Source organism: Haliaeetus albicilla, chromosome 22 (genome assembly GCF_947461875.1).
Source record: "Haliaeetus albicilla chromosome 22, bHalAlb1.1, whole genome shotgun sequence".
Lineage (NCBI taxonomy): Eukaryota > Metazoa > Chordata > Aves > Accipitriformes > Accipitridae > Haliaeetus > Haliaeetus albicilla.
Genome location: NC_091504.1, coordinates 7,789,007 through 7,812,467, shown reverse-complemented (window position 1 = coordinate 7,812,467; position 23,461 = coordinate 7,789,007). Strand labels below are relative to the sequence as shown.

Here is a 23,461-nt window from a genome sequence, read left to right as displayed (position 1 = left end):
TGGCTGTCCTAAGGCACGGCCCCCTGCACTCCAAGCAACTCTTTCTCCTCACTTTCTCACAGAGCCTGTGTCTATCCATCACAGCACTTGGTCATCTCAGCTGTCCCACCATGTCCTGTGGTCCTGGTGAGCCCGTAGCCTCAGCCGTGCCCTGGACCTGCCTCCAGGCAGTAGAGGGAAGCCATGTCCTCCTGCAGCATCCTGGACCATGGGAGCTCGAGCCCTGCTCCGACTGTACCATGGGCCTCTCCTTTAATCGGTTTTGAATTTCCCACGTTTTAATTCCATTGAATGCCCTTAATTCCTGTGTCACAGAACAAGGAGAGCTCTGTACAGAAAAGCTCTATTAGGGACGTGTATTTTGGCAATTCTAAAAATATACCTCACTTGCTGAGGCTTGTGTGGGGTAACCATAGCAACGTGGCTCCAGGAGCAGGTTTAAAAACAATTGCACCAATTAAGGGAAAAATAGAGCTGTTAAAGCTTATAAAACCTAAAAATTAAAAAAAAAAAAAAAGCAACAAACACTGTGCATGATGCTGTGGTCTGTGGGACAACTTATATTGGGTTGACTGAAACTGTCCCCCTTCCATTCTTAAGGAGCATCCCAAGTGCACATCGATAACCTCACTGTTCCTGTAGAGCATCCGCTCTTGGCATGCTCAGCCCTGCCTGTCGGTCCGCACGATGCAGCCGCCCTGTGCCCCTGTGTGTATGGCTCCCAAACCAACAGCAGCAAAGCAATATTAAGCAATGGGTAGATGTGGGAATGTATCTTCTTGAGAGTGGAATGTGCTGGCTCTAAGAGAGCAGCCTGGCTGAAACTTGGGGAGTGTTTTGAGGATAAAAGCATGGTCTGAAGAACAATTTTAGCCTGCAGTGCTGGCTTGTGCAAGAGGGCAGGTGTATGTTAAAATTCATGCGCTGAGCCAAAGTGCCTCAAAGTCAATGGTGATGCTTTCATTGATGGATTAGCTCTGGGATGGGAAAGCAGGGCTGATAAAAGCTACCAGATGAGCCTGAAAGTGAAGGGCTGATTTTGTTCAAAATATATTTGCTTTAATTGTCCTTGCTGAGCTCTGGCAGGGTCAGTGGAAGCTGCAGGAATGTGCTACCAGTCTGCTTGCTTGGGGTGGCACTGGGGAGTGTCTCTCTGCCTAGAAACTTCTGCTGGAGCAGACCAGGCAATCTGGTCCTTCAAAAAGCTTGAAATAAGATTATTTCAAGCACCTCTTTGCTATGCCTCACAGAAAAATATAATGGAAGGATTCAGAGTATCTATTTCCAAAATATTCCAGGTTTTTTGCAGATGTCACAGGTGTTTTCCCTTCCTGGCTGTCTGTGCTTTGCTACCCTGGTGTGCTGATGCTGTCCCATGCTTGTTGGGTGCTGTGGTCAGGGTGGCTTGGGTGCAAATGTGCCTTTGCCTGATGCTCTGGGAAGTTTCTGATCCTGGAGCAGAGAGTGGTGATGATGCTGCTGCCCATCCCTGGGCTTGAGCCTGGGCTGGTGATGGCTCCTGCCCTGCCTGTTCTTGCCAGGACTGCTCAGCTCTGGTCTTGATCAGTCCCACTGACCCTGAAGAGCCCCTGGAAGCTTCTTGCTGTGTGTGGAAGCCCTAGAAAGGAGGACCCCAGGGAGGGGTACCAGTCACTTACTGGTTTTGCTTGTCCCAAAACGCATGGGCATCGCTGTGGAGTCAGTATTGGTGGAGGAGAGGTTGAGGTTAAAACCGCGCTGGGCTTGGAGCGGTGGATGCAAACCAGAGGTCTGCGGAGAGGAAGGAAGTGGGGGCCGTGCAGCTGTGCTTGGAGGATGCAGCGCCCGCTGGAAAGCAGCAGTGGGGTCTCCCAAGACAATTTAGGTGAAGGAAGCTGCGATGAAGTCACCAGTTTACTTGGCTTGGTGGTGGCAGGAGGTGTTCCAACCCCACCAGCACTGTTAATGACGAGTTTAGATTAAAGGTAGTAAGAAAGTGAACGGGCATGTCTATCTTCTGTGTGCAGGGCACCAGCCCTGGGCTGGCAGCCCATTGCATGGCAGCTGAGCTGTTCTGCACACGAGGCTGTCAGTGTTTAACACAGCTGTCACCAGAGAGGGATCTCTGTCTCTGAGAGCTGGCCCTTACCCTCCACTGTGTGTGAGTGAACCCTCAGCTGTGGCCTGTGAATGCAGGCTGAGCTGATGGTTTGGGCATGGTTTCAGGCAAGTGCAGTGGGGCTGGCATTAGTCCCTGGGAAAGGCAGGCATGGGCGCCCCTGCGGCTCCTGGGGATGTTTCCTTTGCTGGACCGGGGGGCTTCAGGGGGTGGCATTGGCTCAGGACAGTGGAAGTGCAGCCCCCTGTGACCCTGTGGCAAAGCCTTCCACTTGCAGAGAAGCCCTGAAAGGCATGGGGATTGGAGTCTTTAAACTTGTTTAGGCAAATTTAAAAAATTTTAAGGTGGTAGTCTTTAACTTGCTTTGAATTATGGTTTGCATCAATTTGGGTTAATTGAGCTGGAGGCCTCCCTGCAGCATTTTTTTTTTTTTTTTTTTTTTTTTGCATAGGTTAAAACAAAAGTGTGCATGAAACTGTTTTGGATGCTGGGCCAGGCTGGGGAAGAGGCAGAGCTGAAGGCAGGACGTGGGGGAAGGCTCGAGCACAGCTGGTGGCAAAGCTGGCGGCGCACGAAGGCGCCAGGAGCCTTCCCAGGCTCTGACTCAGGTCCTCAGCTCCCACCTGGGGCTGGTTTGGTGGGGGAGGACTTGGCAGTGAAGCTTGTGTGGTGGGGATTTAACAGCGACCAGGCAGCAGTGTGCTCTGGTAGCATCGAGCTGCTGAAAGGGTGAATGGCTGGTCTGGAAGTATGTGTGTGTAAATAGCTGAGGAGTCGTGCTGCGACCGGACCTGGCCACCTTCAGAGCTGTGGGAGCTCCAGCGGATGCAGGTTTGGCTCGAAGCCTCATCGGGTGGGAGGGAGGAGGGCAGCGAGATTTCACTCCACTCAGCAGACTGCTTGGGAAGGGCTGTCCCAAGGCTGGTCCTTCCATGTTGCCTCCTCTCTAGCTGTCACATCTTGCACATTGGCACAACTCCAGCGCTGTTCAGCACTGGTTTTCCTGCATTACTTTGCAGTCAAACCGGGGTGCAATGTGTGTCTGATCAATTACCTCTCTTCGACCCTTCCTCCGGTGGCACTGGCATTTGTTTGGTGTCCGCGTGCATCTCCATTCCCCTTAACAGGAATGCTGCAGAAGTGAAATTGTACGCTTTCTTCTTTCTATTGCCACCGCTTCCTTGGTGGCTGCGGTCCCCTGTGAAATGCCTCTGCTCTTCCAGCTGAGACTGCGAGAGGGGCTGCAGGGGGATGATGTGTATAGGGAGAGGGGAAGAGGCAACATAAAGAGCTACTGTTCCCTCCCTGTGAGGTATAATGTCAAGAGGATTTCTTAGAAAGTGTGCTCGCCCTATTCCTGCAAAATTAAAATTAGTTCTAATTAATTGGAGGTTAACCTTCACTGTGCATGCTGCAAATTAATGGAATGTGTGATTAACTTATCTTGCAGCACTAGAGGTTCTTGAAAATTACTTGGAAAGAAATGTAGCCTTGTATGTGGTTTGAATTTTTAATTTATGTTAATAGTTCAGGTTTGAATTAATTAATTGTAAATGACAGACCTTTGATCTTTTCTTTTTTTAACCACTCCTGCTTCTGCAGCCTAAGTATATCTTTTCAACTCTTCTCGCTTTGTAGTGAAATGAATTGGACAAAAATACATAATATGATCAAAAAGTGCTAAATACACCCTGAACCACAACTGTGGTAAAGCTTGTCTTGTGTCCGTGGTGTGGGTATGCACTGTGGGACTGTCTCTGCCACTGGTGGTGCCCCCTCCAAGGGGAGGGCTGCGGCAGGCTCCAGAGGTTTAGAGGAAGACACTGTGTTATATCATCTTGGCATGAGTTCTGGGGGTAAAAGCCATCTTGTGGCTTTTTCCTTGTTTTTGGAGGTGGTGGTTTGGGCTTGCAGTTGTGTGTTTTGAACATAGCTTCATCTTTTGCTGTGTAACTTTCCCTGTTGCAGTACCCAGGTGAGCACAAGCAGGTCATGCTCCTGTTTGGTTTAGCAAGCCAGAGAGAACTGAAACTCCTTGAGGAAAATCCAGTGTGACCTTTGTAGGGAAATGCACATTTCCACTCGCAGCAAGCCCCTGCCACTTGTGTGCCAAAGTCAGGGGAGTGAGGGTCTGGTTTAGGACTGATTTGGGGTGCAGCATGCTAACTCACCCTTCTGCTGGGGATGGTATTGGTCTAGCCATTTGAGCCATTCCAGCAATGTTTTAAAACTAAAATAGCAGACATCACCTCAGAAGTTTCCTAGTCCCTGCCAGAGTGTTGACCTTGTGAGGCTGGCTTCAGCTGAAGCCAAATCTTCTGAGAAGTACTGTCCCGTCCCCCCCCCGTCCCCCAGTTTCCTTTCCCTGTATGCTCCCGAGATGTGGGGACCCATGGGTGTCTCTGGATCCAGATCCAAGCCTGCTCTCCTGAGTCCGTGTCAGTGGTCCTGCTCCTGGCAGTCCCCTGCTCTGCCTCTGGTGGGAAGCTTTGGTTGCACTGTTCCCAGCTCCTTATCTTGCAGTGCAGGGACTGGCTGGGGCTTCACTGTGGTCACTGTCCAGCTGACTGGTGTTTCTGGAGGAGAGGAAGCGAGGTCTGGCTTTTCTGTTCCTCTCTTGAGCCCTTCTATGTGCCTGCTCTGGTTTGCAGCTCCTCAGGGCTGGTCCCTGAATGTCACCTGTGGCATCTCCAGCTTGGAGAGGAAATTGCTCGTCCCAAAACTCAGTGTATCGGTGTCCCCGTGCACAAGCTTTCAACTTTGAAGATGTGTCCTGTGCTGTTTTGCTTGCTGCTGCTGTTTACTTTGGCTTGAGGTTGCTCTGTTTTCTGCACGTATCTGGCAGTTGGGTTGCCTGGGGTGGTGGGTTTCTATCTGGGAAGAGCAAGTTTATTGGGGGGGAAGAGCAGGCCTTAAGGGTGAGCTCGTTATTTTCTCAAACTGAGTGAGTGGGATTTAGAGGAGGAAGTAGAAGGGTGGGCAGCAGTTCCTAGCAGCAGTCTTGCTCTTTATTTTTGTGGTCAGTTAATGTCTATGAATTGGCAGTCATAGCTGCTGCCCATGTGGTAGGGGAGAGCACAGGGGAGATCTTGCAGGAGCAGGGAAGAGGTGCTGAAAGGGGCTGCCGTGGCAGTCTCTTCTTCAGCAGAGTACCCTAGGTGGATTGGGCATGTTACTCGATCCTGGTGCTGGTGGGCAGTTTTGGGGGCCCCAGCATGTGCAGGAGAACAGAGAGGCAGTTTGAAACTCTGTGATGGTCATGCTTTGGAGTGATGGCCATCTCCCAGTGTGGGCTACCCCATGGGGTGGTGGCACGTGGCTCCTGGCCATGGCTCAGCTGGCACTGTCCTCGCCTGCCTGTTTTGGGGCTGAGGTGGGTGGCTGTTGGTGTGGGAGGACAAGGTGGTTGGGCCTGGAGAAGGGACTCTGCTCTGCTGAGCCCTCTCTAGCAGGCTGGAGGGGCTTTCCTTCAGCCTTATGGGGTGGGGAAAGCTACATGACCTTTAGTGCAGATTTGTTTCTGCATTACTTGCCCTTTTAACACATAATTGAAAACAGGCTGTAGGGGAGAGGAAGCTAGAGCTCTGTAACTGAGCTACTGGGATCGGGCAGGAGCATTTCTTGGAGAAGAAGAGCATGTAGAGGGTGTAGATTTTGTTGTTGGTGATGGATTGTCTGTGTGTGTGGAGATAACAGACCTGGCTCTGGGTGTGCTGCTGTACAAACTTGACATGAGGGTCACAACCCATTGTGTCACCATTCAGTGCAAAGAGCTTGGGAACACCGCGTGATCTGGCATTTGGTGAGGCTGTGGAGGAGGCTCCAGAGGTGCTTGCTGCAAACCTCACCTCCTGAAAGTACTAGCACTCACCTCCAGCGATTGCCTTGTCTGTGCTGGCTTGGTCCTCTGGGGTGGCTTCTGCTGGGCTGCAGGGACAGTGGTCATTGACATGGACAAACTGGTGCCTGTGATCTGAACATCTGTCCCTGGGGCTGGCAAGGGGACAGTGACCAAATGGACACAGGAGCCTGCTGTGGCACCAGCAGTCTGGGTCCCTGTGTGTCTGCTGATGCTGTATTGTTTCAGCGTGGCAATAGTGCCTCACTGGTGTTTTAGCCGTATGTCTCATGAAATCTTTCTATCTTAAGTGTACGTGACCTATTCATCTATCTTTAGGCATTGGGCAAGTGTGCAGGCATATTGGATAAAATGCTACAAATATTTGCAGTTCTGTGAGAAAAGAGCTCTGTGAAACTTGAGGTTTCATGTGGTCCTTTCTTGCTCTGCTTTTCAGGTTCAGATCTTGAAGTGCTTGGCAGAGAGACAAGGCTGGCCTTTCACAGACAGGGAATTGAAGGGCTTTGTCACCTCTGCCAGTCCTATGCTCCATGCTTGTGACTGTCTTGGAGTTTGCGTGATGCTGGTATCCGCCCGTGATGCAGGCGGATGCATGCGACGGGCTCTAAACGTCTTGTCTGGGGGGGCTGATGCTGCAGCCATGTGGGGAGTCTAGTAAAATCCCGGCAGCCTGGCTACATGCTTTGGGACCTGGTGCAGGGATTTCTGTCCTTCTAGACCATCCCTTGGGACAGGACACCTCGCAGGAGTGTATACAGAAATGATATATAGAAATACTGAGGAGTTAAGCATGCTCTCAGTGTAAAGAGGTGACGCGACAAGGTGGAGGAGTATGCCTTTCTTAAGGGTGGGGATGGTGTAAAGTATTTGGAAGCCAAGTTTTCTTCTCAGTCATGGAGAGCATTAGAGAAAGCCCCATGCCTGACAGCAGTCTGGCTGGAGGGGAGGGCGAGGCGCTGGTACGTGGTGGATGCGAGAGTGCTGCTTCCACCTCCCCCCTTGGAGCACCACAAGTTGAAACCCAAGGATGTTGTGTTTCAGCCATTGTTCATTGACTGACGTGTCTGCTGCTGTGAATTCAGTAGTCTTTCCATTCCACTCCTTTGAAACTTGGAAGAAATTTTTCTGTGCATCTACACCAAGCAGATGGGGTGAGATGGGAAATTTCCAACAGCTGAGACAAGCTGTGAGGATTGCTGAGGGATGGTGGTATGTGGTGCAGTTGCATGCTGCATCATTTACAAGCCCCAGACACTTAAAAGCAGGGAAGTGTACAGTTTAAGGACATCACAAACATGAAGTGTATCCTTCATGCCCAGTGCAGGGAAGATTGCTGCTTTAAAGGATCATAAACTCTCCTTTTTATTGGGATGTTAAAATCAAGCACAACTAGAAATCTTTATGCAGAAGTGACAACTGCAACAGGTCTGATCCTAGGAAAAGGGCTTAAGTGTGAGTAACTTGGCTTGGCATAATCAGAGGGATTACCTGGGGCCAAATCCAGTGACAGCAAAGTTATGTGTGTGTGTAGGATGTCTTGCCATAGACTTAGGTGGGTTTTGTGATTAGAGTGGCAGTACGTGCCATGTGTGTACATGTATGAGCTCAGGATGTGCTAAACCAGTAGTCTGATCAGCTGAGTGTATCTGAGGATGTTCCCACTTTCCCTTCCCTTCTCCTGTTTGAGCCGCTTGTTTGAGCGCTCAGCTGAGCCCTGAGCTGTCACTTATTCCCAGTTCACTGTAAGCGATGCGAGATGGATTTGCCATAACCTCTGAGTCAGAGCCCAAGTGTAACAAGGTTTTCCAGCTAAGCTATGCTTACAGAAACGTTCCCAAGAAATGTTTTCTGGGAGGGCTTGGAAATTCAGTTGTAAACAGAGATATCAAAAATATGTAATTATATTATGCCTCTATTTCCCTTGAAACGATGACAATGTTTCCAAGTGACAAAGGACTGTGGTCCTCCAAAGCTGGGGACTGGGTGTCATCCCTGCAGAGTGGCCCTGGTGGCCACCTTCAGAGTAGTGGCTGTGGCCCTGCCTCACGAGGCTTTGCTGAGGTTATGGGTCTCGCACCATCTGGGGGTGCACTGGGCAGGTTTATGTCAACATTGCCAATGAATTTGGGAAGAAAACAGATCCTCTGTGTGTGTCTCCAAGGATCCCGTTCATCCTGTTTGGTTAGAGCCATCCCTACCCAGTGGGCTCATGCTGGGGCTCCTCTGTGCCACTTCCGTGGCCTCTGGGGTCGTGTGATGAACATGTGATTTCAGCTCTGTTTAGGGAAATTTCAAATGTCAGCACTAAAGTCAGCATTTATGAAGTTACCTAAAATAGGGTTCAGGTAGAAGTCTATACTTGCACTTCCTCAGTATGTTTTCAGACATGTCCATCAACAGGCATATGTTAAGCTAGTGCCTTTGGTCCTTATAGCAAATATCTATACTATATTTATATCCTCACCCTCACACACTTCCTCCCCCTCACTGGAGGGTTCTGATCATTGTGCTGAAATCAATACAAGACTGCCGTTTCGGCAGTTGTTCTCATCTGTGCTTGAAAAGCAATATATGCTTTGAGTGGGACCTTCGTAAAACTGCAAGGTCTCACTAGCTCTCAACAATCCTCTTTGAAAAATGTAGATTTTTTTTTTTTCTCCTTTGGATTTCTTCCAAGCTGAGTGTTTTGGGGCTTTGCAAATGTCAAGAAGCAAAGACATAGCTTACACTGGGATCACAGAGTGTTTAAGCAAAGCCTTCTGGTGAAGCCAGTGCCACAGCGATACTCCAGCACAATCTGTGGCAGAAGTGTTTGTTTTTGTTTGCTGCCCTGATCTCATGTTAAGATGGGTAACGGCTGTTTGCCTGAACTGTGGTTGTGCTGTTAGTCACCAGAACCGTGAGGTGGAATCTTGGCACCGAAGGACACTACACTCTTTGCACAGAAGAACTGAGAGTCTTTGAGCCTGATCCAGCCAGCAGCTGGACGCATGGGAGGTACATGCGTATGCGTCACTCCCTTGAGCTCCACAGCCGGCTGTCCCATGGAGCCTGGTGTGTGCTGATGGGTCCAGGTGCTGGCTGGGTGGTGGGATGCATCTGGAGAGATGCCTACACCTGCTGGTGGTGCAGTGCTCTTGGGAGAGTAGCACCCTCGGTCCTATGTGCTTGGTGCCCCTGCGGGCTTCAGCTCTACTGTTTCTTACTGTTGGTGCTCAGGCACTGGAGGAAGAGTCTTTTAGGTATTGTGTAGGGGGTTGTGTGATAGAAGACAATGGTCACCTTTGGACTGTTAAGGATGGAGAAGTCAGTGGTCGGGCAACCTAAGGACTGGTTTGGGGGCTCCATCAGCAGTCTGAAAACAGGAATGAACTGTGACCTGATCTAGGCTTACAAAATCATGAAGGTGGTGAGTCAGATGAAGGTGCAGCTGTTGCTCAGTTCATCTCTCAATACTAAAACTAGAAGGTGGCAGTGCAGCTAGTGGGTATTTAATTGAAAGAAGATGAAGGAATGCACTGCTTTACTGAGCAGGTATCGAATGCCTGGAGCTTGGTGCTTCAGTAGGTTGTGGAGGCAGGTGGCTTGTTTGAAAGGCACTGGGCAGATTCTTGGCCAGCAGGTCTATAGATGGATGCAGAAAGGACTCATCTGGGCTATACCCACTGACATACTTCATCTCATAGTTGTGGATGTGGGAGAGTCCAAGGGAGTGGACCATGGGGTGTCTAGGCTCCTGTGCTCTCCCTAAACAGCCTTTTTGGAGAAGGTCGGGGCAGAACAGCAGAAAAGCAAGGCATTTCTGATGGTCTGTGTGGGATGCTGAAGTCTGGTAGGGGACACCCCAAAGGTCAGGACAAATGTGCCCAGGGCAAGAACTTGCATAGTCTTCCTTGAACTCTGCCCAACTGTAAGATGTGTCTGTGGGCACTGCCAGGCTAAACTTTCTCTACTCAGACTAGGTTTTGCCACCTGTAAGGACTCTTGGTTTTAGGCTGTAGATTGGATGTCTCTGCTTACTAAATGAATGTACTGGGCTGCAGCAGGTTTTACTTGAGGTGTGCAAAGGTGCTTTGGGAGCCCAAACCCTCCAGAGAGTGCAACTTCTCTTCCCAAAACCAAGGGGAGCTGTGGAGGGGGCCCCTAGTGGTCCCTACCATGTAGGTCTTCAGCCCTTGCCAAGACCAGGTTGGCGGAGCACTGAAGTGCAGCAGAGGGAGGAGGTCAAGGGAACAGGAGGAGATCTGGCCCAGGAGGAATGATGTTGTTTACACAGGTTTTGTTGCAATCCAATGGTTCGTTGCCAGCTTTAATGGTAGAGCAAAGTATATTTACTCAGCTTGTTTGGATGGACAACAACTGCTGGATAAGAAATTGTCAGATGAGAATCAATTAGAGGCTTCAGCTCTTGAGTGAAAGATCATATTTGACATCTGATGGCCTGTGAAACTGAGTAAGGACAATGCTGCTATTTATACAGTTCTTTTCTGGTTCCTTCCCTTCTTCCCTGTCATCATCTTTGCTCTAATATTAGAGCTTTGACCCTCTGTGTGTTGCTCCCAAAGCAAGCGCTGACACCAACCTTTTCACATGGTTCCTGTGAAGAGTTCTTTGTGTGTGAGGGAGTGTGTGTGTGGGTGGGACAGTGGTGCTGGTGGAAGGTTACATTTCTTTTCCTTTCTCTACCCTGGGATGAGGCAGTGATGGCAGAAGGCTGACTTTCTGCTGGGGAGAGCCCAGCGCAGGTACTAGTGAGCGCCTTGTGAGTGGTTGCAGACAGGGTCTGAGTGGCAGCTGGAGCCTGGACCGCTGTGCAGCAGGGTCAGAGGGGTGGTGCCTGGGGTCTGGCTGCTGTTTCGGCTCTGGGTTTGCTGCTTTGGGTGGCATTTTGCTCCTCTCTGCTTGATTCCTTGGTATGTTGAATGGTGACATGACTTCACTTGCTTCTGCTGGGAGCTGTCTTGTCACAAGAGCAGGTGAAGTCATCTTCCTGTGTGATGATGGCTGCTGGCGGTGTATGCATGGTGTGAGGAGGTGAAAGAAGGTGCAGAAGAGCAGAGTGGGGTGATGGCTGTTACAAACAAAAAGCCCCGGCTGTCCTGGAGATCCTGCAAGACTCCTGTGTCAGACAAGAGTCACTGTGAGTCCGTGTCACCATGACATCTCCTTGCCTACGACTCAGCCAACGCTGCCCAAGTTGCCAGTGAATGAGTCAACATTCCGAGTGACTCAGTAAGGTCACTGGACTGTATTTACTCTCCAGGCAGAGAGGTTCCTGGCTGCATTTATGATACAACTTTCTTAAAAGCCTCTTCACTAAGTGGTTACACTTACACCCTTGCCTGGGGCCTCTGGGCTTCGGTACTGGCAGACCGCTGCCACCGGGGAGCCTGTGTTCAAGCAAGGTCCGGGGGACTGTAGCTCTTGGAAAGAAAAGCACGTGTGAACTCGCTCTGTCCTGGGGAAATGCCCTGTCTTAAACTATGAGCATCCATGTAGAAACATGCTGCTGTGGAAGAAAGGTTTGCAGTGGGTTTGCCTCTGCCCCACCTTGGTACCACACTAACTGCATTAAAGAGCATTTCCCTTGAACACACTCGGTCCTGAACATGAATGCTGTTGTAATGAGTAAGGAAAAAGCTTTTCAGTGAGGTAAAATAATTAATTTGTTCTTCTTACCCCAGGACTTAATTTTGAGGCTGGCTTGAGGCTCACAGAACACGCACTTGATCTTATCTTGGCTTCTTTATCTCCTTTTCCTCCCTTTAATGGTAGCGCAAAAAAGATTTTCAAATTCTTTTGACTGTTGGCTTTCTAGGTATCCTTCAGTAGAGGTGCAAAATTCAGTAGGAACTTCTTGGATATGTGGGTTGGTCTGTAACAGGTATGGAGCTGTGCTGTTGTCTCTTTTACATCCCTTAGAAATAGCTTTTAGATTTGAACCGTCTTTGGTATGTAAGCTGAAACCTACTTTTCTAGCAGGGATGTGCTGTTAGGTTTGGCAGAACTGGGGAAGTCAAAGCCAGCCCTGCCCTCTCCATGCCTGGCTTGCTGGGCTCTTCCTCCATCCCCCTGAGCACCAGTGAGGTTTCTGCTCCTGGAGCTGTCTGCCTTGCTGCTGGCACATTGTTAGGCAGTGTGTCCTCCCTGCTGAGCTGGGGATCAGCCTCGGTGCCAAGCACGAGCACTTGTGCGGCTTGGCTTTGCAGCACATTGATGTGGACTTCAAAGAGAAGAGGAGCCAGTGAGCGTGCTTCAGGAAAGGTCCTGTGCTGGTAGAAATGAGCTGTTGGTGGCAAAGAACGGCTGGAAGTACTGGGTCTCAAACCAGCAAAGCTGTCCTGCTTTTCAGTGGTCCAGCCCCTCCACAATACGGCTGGAGCTGGTGAGCCTTAACAGATATGGCACCTGGGAGAGGCAGTGTGACCCTGCTTGGCTGGGCCGATCATGTCACCCCTCTGTGCTGTGCTTCTCCCCAGGATCGGAGACCTGTCCTGCCCTTGGTGTGTGCAGAGAGGAGCCAGGGATGAGGTGGGTCTGCTGGGCAGGCTGCTTGTGAGTCAGGAAGTATGAAAGTGCTTGTACCACGTTTGCCTCCTTCCCTGGATTTGAACAAGGCTGTCCCTCTACAGAAATGTAGATAGCTGGCCAGGTAATTAACTGGGACAGGTATCCTCGTAATTACCCCTCCTGGGTGCTATGGCACTGCCTGCACATAGATTAATGTGTGGGGCAGGAGGGCTGAGAGCTGGGTTTTGCCCTCCTCTGTGTTTTTCAGGGAATGCTGAGCGTCCCCTGGCAGTGAAGGGTGAGCGTGCACTGCCTTTGGGCACGGTGGCTCGTGAGGGAGCTTCTCTGCTCTCTTTCCTGGTCCGCGAAGAGCAGCCAGTGCTCTCAGATGGGATGTCTGCTGCGGGGCGGTGGACATCCTGTGGGAGCAGTGGCTGTTCTTGCTCTCTTGGCTCATCCTGGGGAGCTGGGTGAGGAGCGGAGGGATGGTAGGGCAGCTAAGGGGGGACGTGGCATCGCTGCATGGCGCAGTTGTAAAGCTTTCCTGCTCCAGGTGTGTACGTTCACCCCAAAGTGGAGCAGTGTTTGCCTCTGTCTGGGGGGTGTGTGTGGAGGTTGGATCTTTCTAGGGAGAAGGCACAGGCTGCAGTGCTGGAGGCTGCGGGAGGGTGTCAGGCTGGTGGGACACAACCTGCCTTGGCAGCACTTCCAGCACCCAGCCCTGCCCCAGGGTGCTCCCTCTGCCTGCCCACGGCTTCTGGGAGACATGGCGATGCTGATAGCTTTGGCAAGTTTATGCTCTTGATTTTGCCTCCAATGCCAATGTCAGGAAGCACACTGAAATAAATTAAGATGATGACTGGAGGAAAGCCAAAGCCTTTCCATGGCTCCTGCTGGAGTCACTCCCACCGGAGCGTTTAAGGCGTGAAGTGTCCCTCTGCCTCGGTTTGCTCTGGGTTGCAAGTCAGACTGAGATGGGCGCTGACAAGCATCCCCCGTGTTCCCAGGGGATATGCCTTGAGTAAATCAATCCATACACCTGTAAAATTGTAATTGCACAACTTAACAATGCATTGCAGCTTATCTTGGTACAACTGTGAGATAAGAGTGTTGTAAAAGTTTACAGCGGTGACAAATGTTTCCTCCTGTAAGGACAGTGGTGTTCTTTCACACCACTGCTGGTCAGTTTTTAACTGGGACACTAAAAATCATGAGTTTCCTTTAGCAAAGGTTACAGTCTGCTTTAAAGCTCCTGGTTAACAACATCTCTGCTCCTGCCAGCTCTTAGCCTGGCCCTGGCTGCTGATGCGTCCTGTCCAGGCTGGCAGTGCTCCCAGCAGCACAGGCATGGCCAGGTCACGTCCCCCATGCCACAGCTGCTGTTTGGTTTGGCCCCAGCTCTGTGCCCAGCATTGCTTCTCAGGCTCTGGGATTTCTTAGCGAGTGTGTGTGCTGTGCTGGGTACAAGCAAAGGTGAAAGCTGGCTGTTTGGGTGCCTCTGGGCATGCAGGGCTTGTGGGTTGCCTGGATTTCACCTCCTACTCAGCGCTGGATGGGTCCTGGAGCCTGCCCTGCTGCAGGGGAGGATGCTGGATGCTTGTTAGTCAGTCTGCTGTCTCTCTTGACCACAGATTTTATTGCTGTGGCTTGGCTTTCTGGCTCATAGGTGAGCTACTGAGAGGCAAAGCTATTTTCTCCCTTTTCTTGGTATGTGTAGAGTTGCTTCATGGATTTGATTGTGGGTTTTTTGTGCAGTGTGAAATGGTGACAGGTCACCAATGCTGACGTGCAGGCTCTGAGAGCCACTGAAAGAGAGAGTAGTTGGATGGCTGAGGAAAATGAGCCATCTTGTGTTAGACCCAGCTGTTAGGGTAGAAAAATGCTGAAAGAAACTGGGGGGAGGTTGCATACTGCCGAGTCCTCCCTCTGTGATAGAGCGCATTGTCTGAAGCAGCAGGGATGGTGATGGAGAGCCTGGCTGCAGCCCTGGACAGGGAGAGCGGCGGAGGATGGTGCTAGCCTGGGCTGGGGGAGGCAGCGGCTCAGTCCCTGTGGAGCCCCGAAAGTCACTGCCTGACACATGCGTGCACATGATGTGTTTAATGATTATTTTTTTCATACTCCGGTACTCATAAATTGTTACATCTGCAGTTGCAGAGTCCTGCTGGGCTTTTGGGGGGCTGAGTTGTGTTTGGAGAGGGGAGACTCCCTTTCTCCCCAGCTGTGCTGAGCTGCAGGAGCATCCTGCAGTGCCCTGTTTGCTCTGAAGACTTCATCCAGTCTGAGGTCACTGTCATTGCTTGGGAGGAAAAAAAACCCCAAGCAAACACATTGTGTGTAACTTAGTAGCCAGGAAGTGAATGGTTTGGGAGTAAATGGCATTTTTATCAGCAGGTTTTGCTGTGTGCATTCACAGGCCAGCTTATTGCACAGGGCTGTGTTGATTTACTTGTCCAGTACTAGTTATTGCACTTCATTACTCTCTGGGGGTAATTGGGCCCAGGGAGGATGCTTGCAATGACAAGCCCTTTTCCTTTGCTTCACTGCCCCCCCCATCCTCCCTCCTTGCAGCTGCTGTAATGGAGCTGGGGCTCTGTCAAACCAGTTATCTTTTAATGCATTCATCCCTACGCAAGGTGGAGGGCAGGGTCCTGTCCCACGTGCCATTATGCAGCAGAGCACATAGCTGGGGGACCTCTCAGTTGTGAAAGGAGGCTGGCAGCCGTGGCTCCATTTGTGTCTCCTGCTGTCCCTCTGAGCTGCCCCTTGCCTTGGGGATGGGTAACTCCTGTCTCCCAGGAGCCCAGCTGCTCCTTGCATGTGCCATTCCCTAGGGGCAAGGTGTCCTTAGCAGCCTGATGAAATGTCCCATGGTGCTTTCCTTGGAAATGGGTTAGAGCGCTCAAATAGGGAAAGCAAATGCGTCTGGTTTTTTGGTTGTTTTTTTTTTTTTTTTACAAGGTCTGTTTTTTGGAGCTGGCAGATTAAAGAAACAGTGTTAATAAGGCTGTAAGGGAAGAGCTTTGCTCTGGGTAGTGAGGCTTGTCCCTGCAGGGTTTTGCTTAGATAAGCAACTTTATAAAATCGGGGAGGATACATGAAGCTTTGGGCTATTAATGCTGGATTTACTCCTAGTTCAGGTCAAAGAAAAGATAATTGTGTTTGTGTCTCATTACCCTGCAGTTTTGTACAGCAGCTCCATAGTAAAGGAAGAGCCTGAACAAACAACTGGCAAAGCAGTAAGATGCTTAGATTATGGCAGCTGCCTGGTGAGGAAGTTTGTGCTTGCTTTTAATCAGTGATGTTGGCTGTGTGGGGCTGTCTGAAGCTCAAGTTGGCCTTGTCAGCCAGCTAATGCTGCCTGCCACTGGGCTTGTCAGGAAGCAAGATTTTGAAGCAAAAAAAGTTGAGATACACACATATGCATATCTCAATGTTACTTTTTAATATGTATTTTATGTGTTAAAAAGGCCACTGCCCTGGCTTTCCTCATGCTTTGGTGCTTTGTTAAGGGGAGTGATGTGGCTTAGACCAAGATTTCCCGTGCTTTGGGCAATGGTCCTCTTCTCTGACCTGCAGCAGAGGGTAAAGGATGTTAGCCTGGCACAGGTGGGAACCCAGGGCAGGTAATCATCACTGTTGGCACCACTGGCAGCTGTGGGGTGGAGGGAAGAGGGCAGCTGTCCTTGTCTGCCGGTCCCTGGGACACCAGCTGCTTCTTTGGGACTGCTCTGGTCTCAGGGGGAGCTCCCATAGGTTTGGGAACAGGTCCCACAACTTGTTCCTACCAGAGAAATCTCTCTGACACAGCAGAAATGAAAACAAAGAGCTCTTCTTCAGTGTTTACTTTTATTTTTAGAAGACAATGAGTGAGTGGATTGAGCTGCAGGCGGAAGTGGTGTCTCTGAAGTCCAGGCTCCCCCTCCACCCTCGTCAGGAAGTGCATGCTGCATGTGCACCCGGCTGGGATGTCTGTAGACAAAGAGTTTCTTGATGCTTTTTTCTTTCCTCCCCCCTACAGTTCTCTTGCCCATAGGCAAAGAGGATTTGCTTGCTGACACGCTGGAGTCTTGCACAGAGCTGAGCGCTGCGCAGTGGGGGAGCACAGCTGTGCCAAGCTGCTTCTGTTAGCAGCCATTTGCCTTGGGTGGGGGGAGTGCTTCCCGATTTTCTGTTTTCTTGGATTGGGGAATTAAATCATTGCTGATGTGGTGCTGATGATGATGAGATGGGGGCTGAGGTGGCTTACGGGTCCCTCCATCGGGCTGTCCTTCCTTTGTGCGACTGACTTGGACGGAACTTGCGCTTCCCAGCTCTGCCGCAGCCTGGCTTGGTGGCCTGAGGGTCCCCCGGTGCAGAATGAGTACGTAGCCCTGTTTCTTTTGCTCCTTTTCTGTGTGCCCCTTGGGGTGCTGGGGTGTCCCCAGTGAGCTGCAGGGCTCTGCCGCAGTGTGTTGCGGTGATGGGCGTTTGTGCACGGCTCGTTTGTGCCTGCTTTGGCCAGAAATTACTGCCTGCTGCTGAGATGCCTCTTTTCACCCAAAAGAGACCAAACTGAAAACCAAGGCGTGTTATTCTCCTGGTCATGCCGGTGAATGAGGATGTAGTTGTACCTGGGTTTGTGCTTGTTGGGCAGATAGCCCAGCTGGCTCTGCCAGGACCACGTGCTCCATCGGTGAGCCATACTCTGCCCTGGGACATGTGGCTTCCCAGGTGCCTTGTTTGGGGCTGTGTGAGTTACGGTGGTTGCTTTCCTTGGGAGTTGTAGTTTTCTCTGTGTCTGTGGTGCCTCTTCTGCATCTGTGGCAAAGGAACCTGATTTGAAGTAAACCCCAGGCTGCAGGCAGGTCTGCGGTGCCAGATGCTGTAATGATGGGCAGATGCCCCTTGCAGCAGCTGTGACCGAGTGTAGGGGCTGTGTTCTGCTTTGATGCTAGGGACAGGGCTGTTGCCAGGGCCATGGCCAGGAAGCGGACAGAGAGAATTCGTGTTTGTGCACAAAACGGCATGCAAAGGCTCTTTCATACAGTCCGTGACTGTCATAGCATGGCGCGGGCCCTGCTCTTCCATGGTCCAGTCCCCCTGCAGATGTCCAGCTGAGGCCTGCAGCCTCTGGAGTCGGAGGTTGGAAGTAGAGGGCTGTCTGCCTTTGTGAGGGGGAGGTGGGCATGGCTGCTGGCTGGGAACAAAATGGAAAAGCTGCTGCTGTTTTGGGGAAGTGGTGATGCAGCCCAGCCTACCTGCATCTGCCTGGGGTGCGGCTGGCAACACAGCTCCTATCCACAGGCTGCTGGGTGCCTGGGATGGCCCCCTCCTTCCCTGCCCTGCGTGGGGAGTGACTGTATCTTGCTTCTAATGAGTTTCATCCCATCCCATTGAGTTGGCAGAGAAGGGACTAGCTTGTTCCTGAGCGCTTGCCAATCCTAGTAGTGAATGTTTTGTATGGACTTTGGGGCAATCCCAGCTCCTGCTGAGCAACAGTGTGGAGGGGAGACTGGAGAAGAGCAGGGCTGCATCCCCCCCACTGTGGCAGGCAGCCTTTGCCTGCTGCAGGCGCTCCCTATGGACAAAGTGCAACTCTGCTCCCTCTCTGAGCTAGGGGAGACTTTATTAGAGGCAGCAGTCCTCATCTGCCAGGGCCCCACCTCGAGCTGGCCTGTGGCTATCGGAAGAGTTTATGGCATTGCTCTTAATCCATGTGAGGTGCTCACCTGAGAGGATTTTGCTTTCATCCTTGTCTTTCCCAGTTGCCTGCTATTGGAAAGGGCGAGGGGATTGGGCAGCTTGGGCAGCCCCTTCAAGGGCTGTAGGGCTGTGCAGTGCATGGGACATCAGCGCTGTCCCTGCCCAGGGACATGGGGCTGCTCCCCTGGCTCTGTTAGCATGGGGGACGAGATTTCCCCTCATGGCTGACTTGTAAGGAGGGAAAGCTTCATGCCATGTCATCCATGTGCTTGCACCAGTGAAGGGACGGCTGAGGGCAGGGGAGAGCTTGGCCAGCATACTGCTGGGGATGGAAAGTCCTGCCCTGTGCCAGCTCCTGCCAGCTGGTCCGGGGCAGGCTGGCTGCAGAGGTTGGCATGGCTGTTTCTTCCTCCTCCGTTTTGCGAGTCGGCATGCAAATGCCTGAGCAATGAATGCATAACTCTCACTTCCTTCTCATTAAGGTGCTGATTTTGTGGCAAATTCAATAGTTAAGGGCACAAAACTCTTTCTGTGACTATCAATTAAAAGCAAGAGCAGACAAACAAAACCAACCCAAGCTCCCAGGAATTCCTGAATGGTCTGTATTTGTTCTTGGCAAAAGGGGATTTTCTTTCCTTTTCTTTGAAGGAACCTCCTGAAGCTGTTTATTTCCATACTCTTCTTGGCTGTGACCATTTTATGCGAAGAAGTCAAAATCATGAATGTAAAAAAATCAGTGGTTGCCATGCCGATGATCCTCACTCTGCAAATATTGCACAAGATTTGGCTAAAAATGTAATGACTTGAAACTGTACGAGCTAAACTTTCTTTTGAGAAAAGTGTGAATGTTTCTCTAAGTGGTCCTGTATGGGCTACTGGGTGCGTTTGCATCTCTGGCCATCAGCGCTGGTGTCCTGGTGTAAGAAATAAATCCCCTTCTGGGAAGCAGCTGGTGCAAGACAACGGGATTAACCTGCAACAAGCATCCTTTTGGTCCTGTGTGCGTCTGGAGTGGTTGACCTTGTCTGATTGAACAACTCCCCAGGTCCTGTGGCAGCACTGAGAAAGCGGAAAGAGTAACCCAGGTTTTGTCACACTGGAGCTTTGCTGCTCTTTGGCTCTTCCCTGCAGTGGCAGTGCACTGGCAACGAAAGGGAGCCTTTCCGAAGGTTGGTTCGTGCTTAAGCATCCTCTCTGTGGAGGGGAAAAGCCAGCTGGCTCTCAGGAGTCAGCAGTGTGAGGGCTCATAGCTCCCTGGGTGCACCCTTCTCCAGCTTGTGGAGGAAGAGGAGGGTTCTCTTGGCCCAGGGGACCACAGCTGCTCACTGGGCTGTGCCTGGATGAGTTCCTGAGAGCAAACCCATGGCCAGAGGTGCTGAAACACAATCTTAGCAAAATGAGAGGCAGCATCCCACCACGAGCTCCTGGGCCTGGCTGTAAAGGGCAAAAGAACATTTTCTTTCTGTTCAGTTTCAGTTGCATTGTCCTGGTGGCAGAGGATATGTGTTGCTGTGCTAAAACCTGGCTTTGGATGGACTGGGGAGGAGGACCAGAAACCACCTCTCTAGCCCCTTGGTGCTACAGTTCCCTATCCACAGCCACACATGGGTTTTGAAGTGTTCAGCACCCTGATAAACCTGATAAGTAGATACTGTGTCAGCTCCTCACACTGCAGCAGTGAGCCCTGTACAGCTGTGTTACCATCTGTGTGGCAGTACGAAGGGGTTTGCCCTCAGATGGACTCTTCTTGGAGTGCCAGGACAGCGGTAATGAGCACAAACTGAAATGCAGGGAATTGCACTTAAACACCAAAATTGCTCTTATAATGAACTAGGCTGCCCAGAGAGGTTGTGGAGTCTCTAGCTTTGGACATATTAAAAACTCAAGCAGATGTAGTCCTGGGCAGCCTGCTGTAGCTGGCCCTGCTTGAGCAGGGGGTTGGACTGGGTGATCTGCAGAGGTCCCTGCCGCCCTCAGCCATATTATCATCTTCATCCCTGAAACACCAGATCAAGCTGGTTCCTTTGGCTGCCACCATTTAAGGAACATCTCCAGCTGCATCGGCTGCTCCTTGTCTTTTGCTCCTCATTCATTGCCTGAGGTGGGAAGGAGATGAAATGGGGCTATAATGGTTCATCAGCCCAGGTTCCATGTGTCTGCTGTAGCTGGTGTATGGGGCGGAGGTGGTGATGTGATGGGAAATCTTCCTCTTTGTGGTGAGCTGGTGGCTGGATGAAGCGCTGTCTGGAGGAGTCTGGCAAGGGAAGGTACTATCACGAAGTGCCTAGTTCTCTTCAGTGTTGTCCTCTGCTGACAACAAACCTCCGTCCCTGGCTGTTAGAGCAGCACAGACAGAAAAGCAGAGCACCTGGGAGACAAGTGATGAACAATCTTCTCTGGTTCTGGTCAGGATGCCCTTAATGGCACTGGGAGTTACATGTGTAGTCTCATCCCATTTGCTGCACTCTTTTTGCCTACATTTTCCCTTTTAGATTCTCTTTGCAATCTGCTTGACTTGAGTATGCAGAAGTTTTCTTCCAGACTTTCTTTGTCAAAAATTTGCTGCTTCCCCTGTACCTCACAAGCCCAAGGATGCCCCAGCTTTGCTTTAGCTTTCCAGGCAAACCAGGGAAGAGCATCCTTTGGCTGAGAGGTGTTAGCTTATAAAGTGAGGGGGCAAAACAGTTTTGTAATTAAATGCCTAACACTGTCCTGCATTCTGGATGTTAATCATAGTACTGCTGTGTTGTGAGGATGACCAGGAGGGGCATCTGTGACATTTTATTTTGTAGGTCATTTTAAGGTAAATCAAAGAGCTGCTCTGCAGGCTTGACTTTCCAATACCTAATTTGTCCAAGTGATTCTTAACATTGGGTAATGAGCTGGAAGATTTGTCCAGTGCTTAAGGGCAAACCCCATTAGCTGTGTCATAAATAAAACTTCCCTGGCATCTTTCTCCATGTCAGGCACAGTGATTAGAGCCTTAACTACTTGGCTGAGGTTGCAGTCTCCAATTTACAAGCAGAAAAATATTTCTAGCTGAAACTGGGGTTTCCAGGCTTCCACGTGACAATTGTCCTGGATTTTGCAAGATTTTCTGAAGGTAAATAATTTTTGGCCAGATGTTTTCTGCTGCTTTAGCAGCCACAGTTGGAACAGGAGCAAGGGAAAGCAGTTTCCTTGGTTGTGTGTATTAAAACAAATTCAGAGTTGCAGTCCTGGCTTGGTGAGAGCAGGTTTCCTGATTAGCAGGTGTGACTGAGGATGCAGTTCAAATACTTCTTTTGCATCAGTGTCCAGCTCTAGTGAAGCAAAATGATTTGCAAATAATGTGTGTTTTCCCCCAACAAATTTGCCTTGAATATAAATGCTGAAGCGGACAGCAGTTACACCGTGGAGACTGAATCCAGGCAGATACTTGTCTGAATTTCAGTGATGCTGAAGACTGGCAGCCACCTTTTTCTGTCTATCACAGGGTAAATCTGCAACAGGCAGCTTAGTGATATGCACGGTAGAGTTTGGAGGCTAAAAGCCAAGGTGCTCTGAGCTGAAACAGATGAAAATGGAGCAATATTGTGATATGGCAGAAAAAGCACTGAGATGCCTCTCTTTAGTGGGGGAGTTTTTCTTCCATTGTTCCTAATGGAGGAAGACTTACTTTATGCTAAAGCTTTCTCTCCTGACAGCTTTTTGCACTTCCCTGTCCTCCCTGGTTTTTGCTGTCAATATGGCTGTGGGCAGCAGCAGCAGCAAGCATTCTCCTAGGCTTGGTGGGCACTGGGGTCATAGCCTGTGTTGTGCCATGAGTGGGGTTGAGGCTCCCCTGAGGCTCATGTGTGCTGTGAGTCCTGGTGCCCTAGCTGTTCCCCTTGGATAGCAAAGGCTTCACCCAATGACAGTGTCTGCTGATGGTCTTACCCCATTTATTCCTTTTCCTTCCCCTTTCCATGTTGTTCTCTGTAATGGCAGGCTAGCCCAGCGCCAGGAGAGCCTGTATATGTGGTGGGTTTGTGGTTTTTTTTTTTTTTTTTTTTCCCCTCCTGTAGCGTGACTGATCCACACCAGTTCCCCACTCCTGGTGGAGGGTTTCTTTTTCTCCAGTTGTTCATACTTCTGCCTTGGCTTCTGAACAGGGCATCTCATCTCTCTTACCATACCAGGTTGCAGGCTAATGAGAATACATCCATGTAATAATAAATGAATGTCAGTGTGGCAGCAAGTAAATGCATTGGGCGTTCTTGCCAAGCCATGCATATTTACTGAGGTCTGGAGAAAGCACTAATATATTTTGGCTGCTAGTGCCAAATAGAGGGGAGGGAGGATATATGAAAGTAAAAGCCCATAATTCTTGCTTGCACGTCTACTTTTTACTGCCGAATAAGAAATTAATGTAATCCATTAGCTAATGTAATCCATTATCAATCCAATGACTGATAATCATCTAGGAAGAGGACAGGACATCCCAGTTTAACGTCAGAGGTACCAAGCAAATGAAGGAAGGTTTGCATCCTCACAGAGAGTGTGGTCTTACACCAGTGTGCCCAGGCTCATGGTTGCTGAGATCCCTTGAACTGAGTTCATTGCTCAGTCCTGAGGGATGGGATGAGCCAAAGCCACCAGGTGGGACTGTGCTGGACCAGATGTCTCTGCGGTTGTTGGCCCTGTTGGGTGGGAAGCGCAACTGTGCTGGGCACATGGTTGTCCTTCTCTGCAGGGCTCAGGACATCACTCACCTCTCGGTTACGTGCTGCTGATTTCCTGGGCTCTGTCCGTCTCACTAATGGGCAGGGTCTCCATCTGTCTCTCCCTTCCAGCAGCACAGGGTGGCTAGCGATGGTGGAGCACGGAGGTTTGCATTGCAACGCACGATCTCTCGGCCGCTGGGAGCTGGGGAGGAGCTGCTGTGGACCCTGAGGCGAGGGGCGGGATGGACCTTGTCAGAGGGTGAGTCAGGGCTGTGCCATGCTCTCTGTCTTTCACTCACTGATGGTTGATAGGAGAAGAGGTGTGCTGGTGTTTGGGGAAGCGGATGCCTGGCCCTCCAATGTAAGCATTTGGCATGCACGATACCTTTGCTCCATTTTCATATTGCAAGGCAAACTGCCTGGAGGGAGACACTGTGTCTCACTGCATGGATGAACAGTAAATGCCATGACTGAGGGCTTGCAGCCTTTCCTCACCTTTCACCGTTTTCGTACAGTCTGACAAATGCCTGCTGGTACCACAGCTGGGCACAGCACTTGGATGTAGTGGTGGGAGCTGTGGGGAGTGCTGGGCAAGCGTTTTATTTTTTTAATTGGAGTAATGCA

At 50.6% G+C, this 23,461-nt stretch overlaps 1 protein-coding gene across 6 annotated transcripts in view; it reads left to right on the top strand.

Moving 5' to 3' along the window:
• The window catches only part of LOC138690478 (ankyrin repeat and fibronectin type-III domain-containing protein 1-like), a 256,553-nt gene that overhangs the window by 9,788 nt on the left and 223,304 nt on the right, over window positions 1–23,461 (top strand). Inside the window, exon 1 of one of the 6 annotated variants that reach the window (XM_069809573.1) lies at window positions 16,746–16,830. The exons of 4 other annotated variants lie outside the window; for them this stretch is intronic. Coding sequence is in view for 1 of the 2 variants with exons in the window: in XM_069809568.1 (XP_069665669.1) it covers window positions 23,080–23,096 (17 nt within the window). In the remaining variant the exon portion in view is untranslated. Of the gene's footprint in view, window positions 1–16,745; window positions 16,831–22,983; window positions 23,097–23,461 lie in introns of those variants that run through there. One more of the 6 variants, XM_069809568.1, reaches the window with a different exon arrangement.